This window comes from Biomphalaria glabrata, chromosome 3, assembly GCF_947242115.1.
Source record: "Biomphalaria glabrata chromosome 3, xgBioGlab47.1, whole genome shotgun sequence".
In the NCBI taxonomy this organism is placed as follows: domain Eukaryota; kingdom Metazoa; phylum Mollusca; class Gastropoda; family Planorbidae; genus Biomphalaria; species Biomphalaria glabrata.
Genome location: NC_074713.1, coordinates 46,925,530 through 46,938,189, shown reverse-complemented (window position 1 = coordinate 46,938,189; position 12,660 = coordinate 46,925,530). Strand labels below are relative to the sequence as shown.

The 12,660-nt window shown below is 43.8% G+C and overlaps 1 protein-coding gene across 1 annotated transcript; it reads right to left on the bottom strand.

Annotated features, from left to right (window-relative positions):
- Positions 1-7,078: 7,078 nt before the first annotated feature.
- On the bottom strand, positions 7,079-12,053 carry LOC129924922 (uncharacterized). Its single transcript, XM_056022357.1, has 2 exons — positions 11,765-12,053; positions 7,079-11,044 (listed from the first exon to the last, which is right to left on the bottom strand). The coding sequence occupies exon 2, from the start codon at positions 9,897-9,899 to the stop codon at positions 7,245-7,247; it is 2,655 nt and encodes an 884-aa protein (XP_055878332.1). The 5' UTR covers positions 9,900-11,044; positions 11,765-12,053; the 3' UTR covers positions 7,079-7,244.
- Between the last annotated feature and the right edge of the window lie 607 nt (positions 12,054-12,660).

Here is a 12,660-nt window from a genome sequence, read left to right as displayed (position 1 = left end):
TTGCCTCTAGTTGGATGGCTGCCTGGTCGTGCGGTTTGCACGCTGGACTGTCCTTCGGACTTATCGATGGTCCCGGGTTCAAACCCTGCCCGCTCCCATCCCCCGTCGTCCTGCGGGAGGTTTGGACTAGGAAGTAATTATGTTCAACTCTGAAGGAACATCCGAATTAAGTAAAACATTTTACAAAAATTTTTTTTTATAGTAACCAATGTTATTGAACTAATAAGTAAAGTAACCTTTTCAGGTCTTGGGATCTGTACGGCATTATTATGTAAAGATCATTTGCTTCTTAACGAGGGTGTCGTGTGGCCAGCACATCAACCAACCACCTTCAATTTCACCAACTTATGTTAGGTACCCACTGTTGTTCACGGCCGTTGACTTGTAGCGCCAAACTGCTTAACTAAGACCGCTGACGACAATACCACTTATCTTGCTGCATCATTCACACTGCATACCTCACCTTTTCCCACCGTTACCATAGAAACACACACACACACACACACTAGAGTTGAATGGACTCAGGGACGTCCTGAAAATCCCGAAGTTCAAAAATCCCAGTCCTCACCGAGATTCTAATTCGAGACTTCGGTTCGGAAGCTAAGCGCTTTACCACCAAATGTTCTAATACATTCATCTGATCTCTGTTGGTCTATCTCGGAAGTTGTATCTTCGCTCGACTAGAGGCCATAGACATAGATGTGTCCTCCTGTCTAACATAGGTCATTAGTGAGGGCGGTGCACGGGAAATAAACTAGACTTGGGAAACTCGCTCCTTCAAGGTTAAGGTTTAAAAAAAAATAATGAAGTAAACGCTGATGGATTGGCCAAGTTTTTTTTTTTTAATTTGTCGGGAAAAAAAACGTTTTGCTGTTTTAAAAAAATTGCTTGAAATTTGTAAAAACAAACGAGTTTAAAGTTTGGATGTATGGAAGGAAAGAAGACACGTTAAGTTCTCCTTTCAGACCATGCCATATATTGGGCTGATGATGTTAAGCTTATCTGTTACTTTGGCCAACGGTTAACGAGCAGGGTGTCATGTGGCCAGCACATTGACCAACCGCCTTTACTTTCCCCAACTAAAGTCAGGCAGCCATTAGAACTTGGTAGAATCATCGGCGCCCTAAAAATCCCAAAATTCAAAATCCCAGTCTTCACAGAGATTCGAATCCAGGTTTGGAAGCCAATCGTTTAACCACTCAGCCACCGCCAAAAGGATTAGACAGAAGACACGAGAGATACTCGCTCTGTCTTCGGTATGAATGCGCTCCATGCTGCGAGGCTGCTACCTTTGATTTCTACAAATTGAATATAGGAAATGTAACAAACAAAAGTTCTGTATCGAAAGGTTGGTCTGCCTTACGTTACATCCTCTACACCAGTGTTTCCCAAACTTTTGACTAAAGTGTACCCTTTTATAATGTTTGTAACGCCGAGTACCCCTCGCCTTGCTTCTATGAGAAGAATGAACATATTAAATGGGTATTTTTTTTAAAAATCAGCATAGTTAATGAGGTGCAACGCGCACCCCCCTCCAAAGTCTTTCCGTACCCCTGGGGGTACGCGCACCCCACTTTGGGAAACACTGCTTTACAACTTGATAGATTTTCCTAGCATTGAGTTATTTCTTGACACGCCTTATGAAGATGAAATAGTCTCTAATCTCACCACCACATTGGGAAGTAGATTCTCGTTACAGTAGATCTTCAATCTAGTTGGAGACGCATTTCTTCTTGTATAATGTGGCTTCCGCTCCTACCCAGCAGAAGTTCTGCATTGCGCGCCATCTAGTAGATTCCAGACCATGAAGAGCTAATCTATAATATAAATCTCTCTAAATTCCAAAACCATATAAGAAACAAGGCAACGAACGAAGTTTTATATAATACATAAACTTGTGAGCGGGCCCCGTGGGCCAGTCGTACTCGCACACTTGGTTAGAGACATCAATATAATTAGCATATTTAATGTTTATAAAACTCAGATGTGCGCTTTTAAAAGACCGATAAGTACATGTAGATGTCGCGGCTCCAAACGCATATAAAGACTCGCTTTCAGATGATCATAAGTAGCCGTTGCATTTATTCGCATTCCGATAAAGAATAAATGAACCTTATATCTACTCACACAGTCTGTCTGTCTGTCTGTCTGTCTGGTAAAAAGTTTTTACACGTAATTTCTCCCACACCCAATGTCGGATCAAGTGGAAATTTTGCACAATTATTTCTTGTACTGACAAAACAAGAATAAAATTTAAAAAAATAACCAAGAAGTTAATTAATTATTTGTAATTAATAATTTTGTTTGATATTGAACAAGTGAAAGAAATAGTACTTGACAGATGTCGTGATTAGTGATATAAGTTGAATCAGTCCCCATTTTACTTTGTCGCTTAAAAGTTTGAAACTAACAAAGATATCTATGAAGCACTTCGCTGGATCAGTGGTTAGTGTGTTGGCTTCTGAAGGTTTGAGCCCTCGAGTTCTAATTCAAGTCGTACCAATAGACTTAAAAAGCTATCACCGTATTTTTCATCCAGATACAACATTCTTTCTCCAAACTAATGGATACATTTACACTTAATATAAACTTTGTTAAAAAAATATTGTATTTTTTTTTCTTGTTTTCTCATTTAAACGTCACAGACGGCACATTCCTCATCCCATATGCTAGGACAAATTTGTACAAATACTCCTTCTTCCCTAGTGCTATTAGAGCATGGAATGGGTTGCCTGAGCTAGCCAGGAAAACCAGTGACTTGGCTGAATTTAAGTCATTGGTTAATATGCATGACTAAATGCATGACGCGTAGGACGTAATCATCTTCTTTTTTGAAGTAACGTCTGTATTATATAAGATAAAATAAGACAGACGGGCAGCATTAGACCAATAGCGAGTTTGACTTCGAGTCCGCTAACACTAACTTCCGCTCATTGCTTAGGAGCAGTATAATAAAAACTTGAACTTGATACCCAGTTGGGGAATGACACAAGTTGAAGAAAGCGAAACAAAGAAAAAAAATCAGCTGATCACGTGACTGTTAAATCCGCGAAGTCATTAGTTCAATGTTCAGTGACACACATCACACACACACACACACACTCACACGTGTCCATTGGCTGGGCTACTTATTCGGAAAGTTATGCAAAGAAAACATGTTTTTCAGTGTGCCCAGTTAGGACACAGAACCCGACCTGTAGTAGTCAACACGCTACCGGTCATCTGATGCTCTGTCTTAAATCGTCTGCTGACTGTTCCGTTGCATACATCTAAAAACTTTAAGCTCGTTTGTATTTTGCAGCAGTTTAAAATAAACTAAGATATTTACGTTAGGGTTTAAGGTGGTGGTCTCCCCCCTCCCCTGTCTTCTCTCCTCCTCTACCTCCTCCTCATGGGCTAATGTCTTCCTTGTCTCCTTCTCTTGGGCTAATGTCTTCTCTCCTCCTCTACCTCCTCCTCATGGAAAGATGACCGTTTCTCTGGCACTTGTTTAAAAGAATAAAGTGACCGCATTTAAGGCAGGCTTAAAAAAAATGTAATAATAACATGAAAAAACAAACAAACCATATTTTTGTTAAAAACAATACCTCCATAAGAGCTCCATTAAACACAGCTTAAAATAAGATATAGAAACAATAATTCATTAAAATAAAAATAAAAAATTGTCAAGGCGGGTATCGAACTCGTACTTCCGCACCGTCAGCTCGATGTCCCACCGACGTTAGCCACTCAGCTAAATCTACAACTGTGTCCATGTATACGTATTTATTGGTGCTCTCATTATATAGAACTATATCTAGATCTACCTTAGACTTAGGTCCTCCCGCCCCGTTCGGCGCATTGGGCGGCAAGCTGTCTCCATAAAGATCTGTCACTGGCAATGTCTGAAGCCTCCTCCCACCTGGTATCCACTGTTCTGAGGTCCTCTATGAAGGTGTGTCGCCAAGTAATACGAGGACGTCCCTGTTTGCGTTTTCCTCGTTTTGGCTTCCATGTTATCGCAACTCTTGGTGTGCGTAATTCATTTTGACGTAGAACATGTCCCGCAAACCTCATGCGCCGCTCAGTCACAACCTCACTAAGTGTTCGATCTACCTAAGATCTACCTAAACTTCTTAATTAGAACTCTTAAGATCTAGTTTAGATCTAGTTCTAGATCTAGAATATTGATGTAATCTAGATTACATTTACGTAAAAGTATAGCCAAAGCTTAGCAATAAACTGAAATCAACATTAAATTTAATTAATAAATCAGTTATCGGTACACTACTGCTGACTACGCCATGTTTCATAGCCAAATTTAAATTTATTTCTTCTTTTTTTTTTTTACTTTGAAAAATTATAATGGTCAAACTAGAGTTTTTCCAGTGTGGCCAACGAGCTAGTAAATCTTTTCTCAGCGATATGCATCAGCTGTTAAATTTATAGGAAAATCGTTAGAGCCGTTTTAGAGATCCGTGTCCAGGTTCCGCCCTTGTCACTCCTTGAGTAGAGACATTGTAACAACATTGAATGATTATGTGCCTATAATGAGTTTTTAGCTCGCCCTCTCTCGACCTTATTTTGTACGAGTGTTTCCGTGTCTCGCACGTCAATGAGTGGATGAAGACATTTCATAAGAAGCTCCATCGAAGATGTGAAGAATGGCTCTGGAGTTTCTAGACAGTTTCTTTGAAGGCAGATGGATTCTGCATGTGCACTACTATTTAAAACGCATTTTCAGTGTGATCCATCGATTACGCAAGGGAATTTTGAGGTTCTTGGAATGTTCGTGTATCTGCTCATACTTGGTTGAAAAGCACTTCCGGTTCCGGATTCTGTCCCGCACGCTCTTCTACTAAACCTGGTGTATGCATAGGTCAGTGCAGGAGAGAAGAAAGAGTGAGTGTGTGTGGAAGATAGCGAGAGAGCCCACCACAATTGAGTGAACTATTTATTGATCAGGTCGCTAATCTATCTGGACAGTTGTTATTTTCGTCACTTGTGGCTAACGTATGTGACAGGTGGGGAAATGTGACGTGTGTTTGGCGCGTTTAATGTCTAGGGGATGATTATTTTTAATGCTATCACACCCCCACTTATCAGCATATGAATCGGGAGCAGACACGCAACGAGACAAAGCAATGAAAGATAGATACAAAAGTTAAAATAAAGGAAATTTATTTACATAAATATACATATAATAATAAAAAGGGGGAGGGTTTGCATCTATCTCTAATATATTCTATGTTTAATCATCACTCTTGCACATAATAAGAGAGTATGTCACTTTGTCCTCTGACTTAGCTGGTTGTCCTGTTGATGTCGCAGCTGGCTGGGTCCTGGCTTGAGGTTCTGCAGCTGGAGGTGGCGCTCTAGCGGATAGAGGGACGCCGGCGATATAGCTCTTGTGGAGTCTCAGTCCCAAGTTCTAGTATCTGTAGTGGGCACAGTATGGCGGGTGGCCGGATACCGTGGGCACAAGGTTACTGCGGGCAGAGCTGATCTGCCGTGGGCAGTGTGGGTAACAGGATATGTCCAGTGAGTTGCAGAGGGTTGGCGTAGCTATGACATCTCACACAGATCTGGTCTATAGGGACGTCGCACCTAATAGCTTGACAGGTGGGCTGTCGAAAAGGCGGGCAATGCCGATAGCGCCAAGTAGTAGAGTTGAGTAGATCTCAGTAGGCAAATGCAGCGCTGAATAGCACTAAGCACAACTGCCGGTAAATAGATCGTTGATCCAATAACTAGGCAATAGGTGATAGGCAAATAGGCAGGTAAGTAATCCGATAAATAGGCAGACACCTGAGGGAGGCTGCGGATAAATAAAGACAAGTTAGGACATGTCTCTCATGCATCTTATCAATGCCCTCGACTGAGGTGCATTCGTCAGATTGGTAAAATTGCTTTAGAGCATAAAGGGGAGATGATGACAAATGGGATTTGGAAAATAGATGGCAGATAGTGGCAATATAGAAATGTACATAAAAGGGGAAATAATAATATAAGAATGTACATAGAAGGGGAAATAATAGTTTCAAATAACCAACGCAGGTGGATAGAGAAAGAAAAGGGGGGGGGGTGAGTTGGGCGGTGGTCAGTGACCGAGACGCTTTGTTTGCATATGACCGTGGGTCGAGAACAATGGAGCGTGCTTGAATGTCCCTTCAAGCGGCGCAACTCTCCTTAGAGTAAAATGAGTAAAGGGGAGATAATTCATATATCTTCTCTAAACGCAGTATCAGTGCGCTAGTAAAATTATCAAGGCGGTCAACCGAGATAAAGGAAATAAAATAAGATGTACAAATATATACATAGTTGCATCAACGATCAATTGAGCAACGTAGCATTAATAGATTAATGCAATACATAAATAAATACATAGGACATGTTTATGTTTTCTACTTACGCCAGTGAGAAATACACAATGCACTAATTAAATATAAATGAACTAAGCAAACTACACATGATAAAATCCAATGGAAATATACACAGAGTAATTAAGATGGAACTTGTGATTAAGTTCGGCTTACCACCAGGTATTCCTCTAGGAGAAAGAATAAGTGATATAGTCCAGACTCGATAGCTCAGCTCGAATGAGAAAGAGAGGGTCTGACTTTATTTAATTTACCTTATATACAAAGGCCTGGAAAATGTGAGCGGACACAGGAAATGTCCTAGGCTAAGAATTAGCTTACACGTGGGTGAAGTCCGACAAGAGTCACACCTTGGAGTACCACGCGGTGTATTGACCCGTGTAATCTCTTAGATCAAAGAGAGACGTGGGGGGAAGAGTGACCTACACTCCACCCAAGGGGGGGGGGTGTCAATCGCGGCGGACATCCGCGGATAAGACTAAAGAGAACGTGTCTATCTTTGCCCCGGTCAAGGGCAGATAAATGAAAGGACTGGCCTAATTTTCTCCAAGGTGGTGGACTAAGTCTAGCCTGGTAGAGAGGAAAAGGTGTGGCGGGTGAATGATTTAGGGGTAGGATGGACAAATAATTAAAATAAAATAAATAAATAAGGAAAAATAATAATTAATGCTGTGATAATTTAGAGTGACTCTGACAGCGAGTATTTGACTTGTCACATACGCCGCCGCCAAGATGGATCTATCGCAGAAAGATCCATAAAGTGCGAGCAGACTGATGTCACTCTAACTTTAAGATCAGTTGTTATCACAGCATTAGAAAAAAAAAATCTGGAAAAATAAGGGGTAGCCATGCCAGGAGGAGAGTCTGTCCAAGTCTGTCCGTGGTCTACTTTCCGTCCCTGAATATGTAGTCACCTGGGTGAAACAGTTGGGGTTGCTTGGGAGAGTAGATTGGGCGATTGGATGAGTGATAATTCCTTCCTGGGGCGGATTGGGGAGCGTGATTGGGGCTTAGGCGGGGTGCCCAAGGCACGTGTGCCCGTTGGGGCTTACCTCCGAAGCCGCTGTGAGGCGCTTCTTCACGAGAGTAAGTAGTCAGCTTACCTCGGTATCGTCTGACACGATCAATGTCAGGGAAGAGTGGCCTGATAAAGAATGTGGAGTTCTGCTGGAGAACGTCCCCACGAGTGCGATAATCTGGCTTACATCGTGGCTTCCTGACACGGTTAATGCCAGGGAAAGGTAGATATTGAGTGGTGGCTGAGGAGCCAGGGTGAGAAGAGTTTTCACGAGCGCGAGGGTTCGGCTTACCCCGTGACTTCCTGACACTATCAATGCCAGGGGAAGGTTGATTCGGAATGGTGGCTGAGGAGCCATGAAGAGGAGTGAGTCCACGAGAGCAAGGGTTCATCTTATCTCGGGGCATTCTGACACTGTCAATGTCAGAGGAGGGTTGATTTTGAATGGTGGCTGAGGAGCCATGAAAAGACGTGAGTCCACGAGAGCAAGGGTTCATCTTACCTCGGGGCATCCTGACACTGTCAATGTCAGGGGAGGGACGCATGATTTTGGCTGAGTAGCCTGGGTCAGGTTGACCCTCACGAGCGCGGGTATACGACTTAACTCGTGACTTCCTGGCAGTGTCAATGCCAGGGCGGAGGGGTTTGAGCTTCGCTGATGAGTCGGGACCGGGCGGGTGAGTGTGGCGACCAGGGCTTCCAACCAGCTGGTCGCTTCCACGTTTCTGCTTCGTCGATCTGCCGACGGGCAGAGAGAAGTATGGTTTATTGACTACTCCAAGAGGGACATATTTGGAGCCTAGAATGAAGTCATACACTGGCGTGTCCATGACGGCGGCGTCGATGGTGCCATGTACGTATCTGCACTCCACGTGCACCCTCGCGACAGGTAGAACCTGCGGAGGAGTGCCACGGTCTATGGACTGGATTGTCACTGTTCCACCAGTGAGATCCGATGGGTCAATCAGCGTCTTATTGATAACCGCGCCGAACGAACAGCCTGAGTCGTATAGGCCCAAAACTTCGACACCGTTAGCCAGAATGTTCTCTACTCCCGGAGGAGAAGAGATGGGGTGAGGTAGCACCGGTGGGAGTTCTGGTTGGCCGAGATCAATGGCAGTGGGTTGAGGAACCACGGCCATCGTGGAGACGAAGTATGTGTCCTCCTCCGGTTGGTCAGAAGGATCGATCGCGGAGGGTTGAGAGACTGGCGTCACCGTAGATAGGGTCCGTGGGGCCTGCTGCTGCCGTTGTGGAGTGGGTCTACTGTCACGCGCGCTATGACGTAAGTCACGCTGAGAGTAGTTGGGCTGGTTATAGCGAGACTGATAGTTGGGGCGGTTATTGTAGTTATGAGGGGCTGATTGCCGGCCTGGTGCCTGGTTGTGCTGGGGAGTTTTAGGAGCAAGGTTGGATTGAGCCGGAGAGGTTGGTTGGTCTGTTTGCTGGTCTGTCGCGGTTGCTTTGCCTTTTAAGTCCTTACGAGCGTTCAAGTACCGGTCAGCGGCGGAAGCTATGTCAGCGGGAGCTGTTGCTTGTTGCTCCTTGACATAAACCCTGACCTCTGGGGACATGCACTCTAACAGCTGCTCAGAGAGTACGAGGCATGCTAGGCCATCAAAAGTCTCTGGCAATTGGCTGAGAGCGTGCCACCTGATAAGGTACTTGTCCAGCCTTTCGCAGAGGTTACCGTAGGTCTCTCTGCGTTCGAGGCGGGAACTTCTGAACTTTTTGTGGTAGGCCTCGGCGGTCAACTCGAACTGGACGAGTAGCGCCTGTTTGAGGGCTGGGTAGTCCTCTCGCCGGCCGGAGGGAAGTTTGGAGTAAACCTCGTAGGCTTTGCCTCGGAGGCATTGGGATAGCCGGAAGCACCATTTCTCCTCTGGCAGACCGTAGAAGCGTGCTACTTCCTCAAAACGGACAAGATAAACTTCGATGTTCTCTGTCTTGTCGTCGAAGTGCTCCATTGGCATGTGGGGCAGGCCGTTCAAGGAACTTTGAAAGGATGCTGGGCTAGCCGAGCGAGACTCGGACGAAGCCTGGCGGGCGGCCTCGTTCTCTTTGTCCGCGGCTATCTTTTCTCTCGCTGTAATTTGTTGCTCTTTTTCTCTTTCTCGCTCTGTGACTTCTTTAGCAATAGCTATTTCAGCTTCCTTTCTTTCTCTTTCTTTAGCAATAGCTATTTCAGCTTCCTTTTTTTCTCTTTCTTTAGCTATAGCTATTTCATTATCCCTTTCCTTCATTGCTAGCTCATGCTCCCTTGCTAATCTTCTTTCTTCTTTTTCGTCTTCCTTCTCCTTTCTTTTTTCTTCCTTTTCATCTTCCTTTCTTTTTTCTTCCTTTTCGTCTTCCTTTCTTTTTTCTTCCTTTTCGTCTTCCTTTCTTCTGAGCGCCTCAAATTGTGCTCTCACATATTCTTTCCGTTCTGCTTCATCGTCAAATATGGTGGCTGCGAAGTCCTTCAATTCAGCTAGTTTCTGCCTCATGTCAGAGTCCGCTTTCGAGCGTGTGCCGCTGGCCATAATGATGAGGGGTGGGTAATGAGGGGGATAAAGCAGAATATAGAGTAAGAGGTGGAGACGAGGAAGGAGCTACTGAAAGCAATTACTTAGAAGTTATAGGGAAGAGTGCAAAAGGAATGAGGTGTCTGCCTACGTAAATCACAAAGTTCCTGCAAGAAAATATTACACATGAAATGCAATAATAATAATAAATAAAATATGACAGAAGTGACACTCTTGATAATGCGAAGTGATGATACTTATAACTATTTTTAGAAAAAAATATTGATATGGAATTTAGTTATTGCTGCCTGTTCGTGCCTGCTGTACTAATGGGTTAAATCCACGGACGGGCTCGCCAAAATGTGACAGGTGGGGAAATGTGACGTGTGTTTGGCGCGTTTAATGTCTAGGGGATGATTATTTTTAATGCTATCACACCCCCACTTATCAGCATATGAATCGGGAGCAGACACGCAACGAGACAAAGCAATGAAAGATAGATACAAAAGTTAAAATAAAGGAAATTTATTTACATAAATATACATATAATAATAAAAAGGGGGAGGGTTTGCATCTATCTCTAATATATTCTATGTTTAATCATCACTCTTGCACATAATAAGAGAGTATGTCACTTTGTCCTCTGACTTAGCTGGTTGTCCTGTTGATGTCGCAGCTGGCTGGGTCCTGGCTTGAGGTTCTGCAGCTGGAGGTGGCGCTCTAGCGGATAGAGGGACGCCGGCGATATAGCTCTTGTGGAGTCTCAGTCCCAAGTTCTAGTATCTGTAGTGGGCACAGTATGGCGGGTGGCCGGATACCGTGGGCACAAGGTTACTGCGGGCAGAGCTGATCTGCCGTGGGCAGTGTGGGTAACAGGATATGTCCAGTGAGTTGCAGAGGGTTGGCGTAGCTATGACATCTCACACAGATCTGGTCTATAGGGACGTCGCACCTAATAGCTTGACAGGTGGGCTGTCGAAAAGGCGGGCAATGCCGATAGCGCCAAGTAGTAGAGTTGAGTAGATCTCAGTAGGCAAATGCAGCGCTGAATAGCACTAAGCACAACTGCCGGTAAATAGATCGTTGATCCAATAACTAGGCAATAGGTGATAGGCAAATAGGCAGGTAAGTAATCCGATAAATAGGCAGACACCTGAGGGAGGCTGCGGATAAATAAAGACAAGTTAGGACATGTCTCTCATGCATCTTATCAATGCCCTCGACTGAGGTGCATTCGTCAGATTGGTAAAATTGCTTTAGAGCATAAAGGGGAGATGATGACAAATGGGATTTGGAAAATAGATGGCAGATAGTGGCAATATAGAAATGTACATAAAAGGGGAAATAATAATATAAGAATGTACATAGAAGGGGAAATAATAGTTTCAAATAACCAACGCAGGTGGATAGAGAAAGAAAAGGGGGGGGGGGGTGAGTTGGGCGGTGGTCAGTGACCGAGACGCTTTGTTTGCATATGACCGTGGGTCGAGAACAATGGAGCGTGCTTGAATGTCCCTTCAAGCGGCGCAACTCTCCTTAGAGTAAAATGAGTAAAGGGGAGATAATTCATATATCTTCTCTAAACGCAGTATCAGTGCGCTAGTAAAATTATCAAGGCGGTCAACCGAGATAAAGGAAATAAAATAAGATGTACAAATATATACATAGTTGCATCAACGATCAATTGAGCAACGTAGCATTAATAGATTAATGCAATACATAAATAAATACATAGGACATGTTTATGTTTTCTACTTACGCCAGTGAGAAATACACAATGCACTAATTAAATATAAATGAACTAAGCAAACTACACATGATAAAATCCAATGGAAATATACACAGAGTAATTAAGATGGAACTTGTGATTAAGTTCGGCTTACCACCAGGTATTCCTCTAGGAGAAAGAATAAGTGATATAGTCCAGACTCGATAGCTCAGCTCGAATGAGAAAGAGAGGGTCTGACTTTATTTAATTTACCTTATATACAAAGGCCTGGAAAATGTGAGCGGACACAGGAAATGTCCTAGGCTAAGAATTAGCTTACACGTGGGTGAAGTCCGACAAGAGTCACACCTTGGAGTACCACGCGGTGTATTGACCCGTGTAATCTCTTAGATCAAAGAGAGACGTGGGGGGAAGAGTGACCTACACTCCACCCAAGGGGGGGGGGGGGGTGTCAATCGCGGCGGACATCCGCGGATAAGACTAAAGAGAACGTGTCTATCTTTGCCCCGGTCAAGGGCAGATAAATGAAAGGACTGGCCTAATTTTCTCCAAGGTGGTGGACTAAGTCTAGCCTGGTAGAGAGGAAAAGGTGTGGCGGGTGAATGATTTAGGGGTAGGATGGACAAATAATTAAAATAAAATAAATAAATAAGGAAAAATAATAATTAATGCTGTGATAATTTAGAGTGACTCTGACAGCGAGTATTTGACTTGTCACAACGTAGCATTCAGAACTAATCGCTTTCCCCGAAAGTTGTCCCCCCAGATTGTTTGTTTTCCACACCTTCCTGACAGATTCTCCAAACTCTTGACTTATTGGGACAGCGAGAGGTCAACACTGTTATTGTCTGAAATGGGAACGCTGCGTACATAAACTTTGGGAAACGTGAAGCCAATGGGGGGACAATTTTTGGCCACAGCGTTGCCTCTTTAGTTATATTTGAACAACCTCTGATTGACTGACCATTGTGACGTAATAGTATCGCCTTCCTTGGTAGCTGCACTTGGCATCTTGTACAGAACGTAATTCTTAGTTTGGACAAATATTGA

Bases quoted from the DNA above. Each gene is read 5' to 3' on its own strand.
- LOC129924922 (XM_056022357.1), bottom strand. From the start codon at position 9,899: ATGGCCAGCGGCACACGCTCGAAAGCGGACTCTGACATGAGGCAGAAA.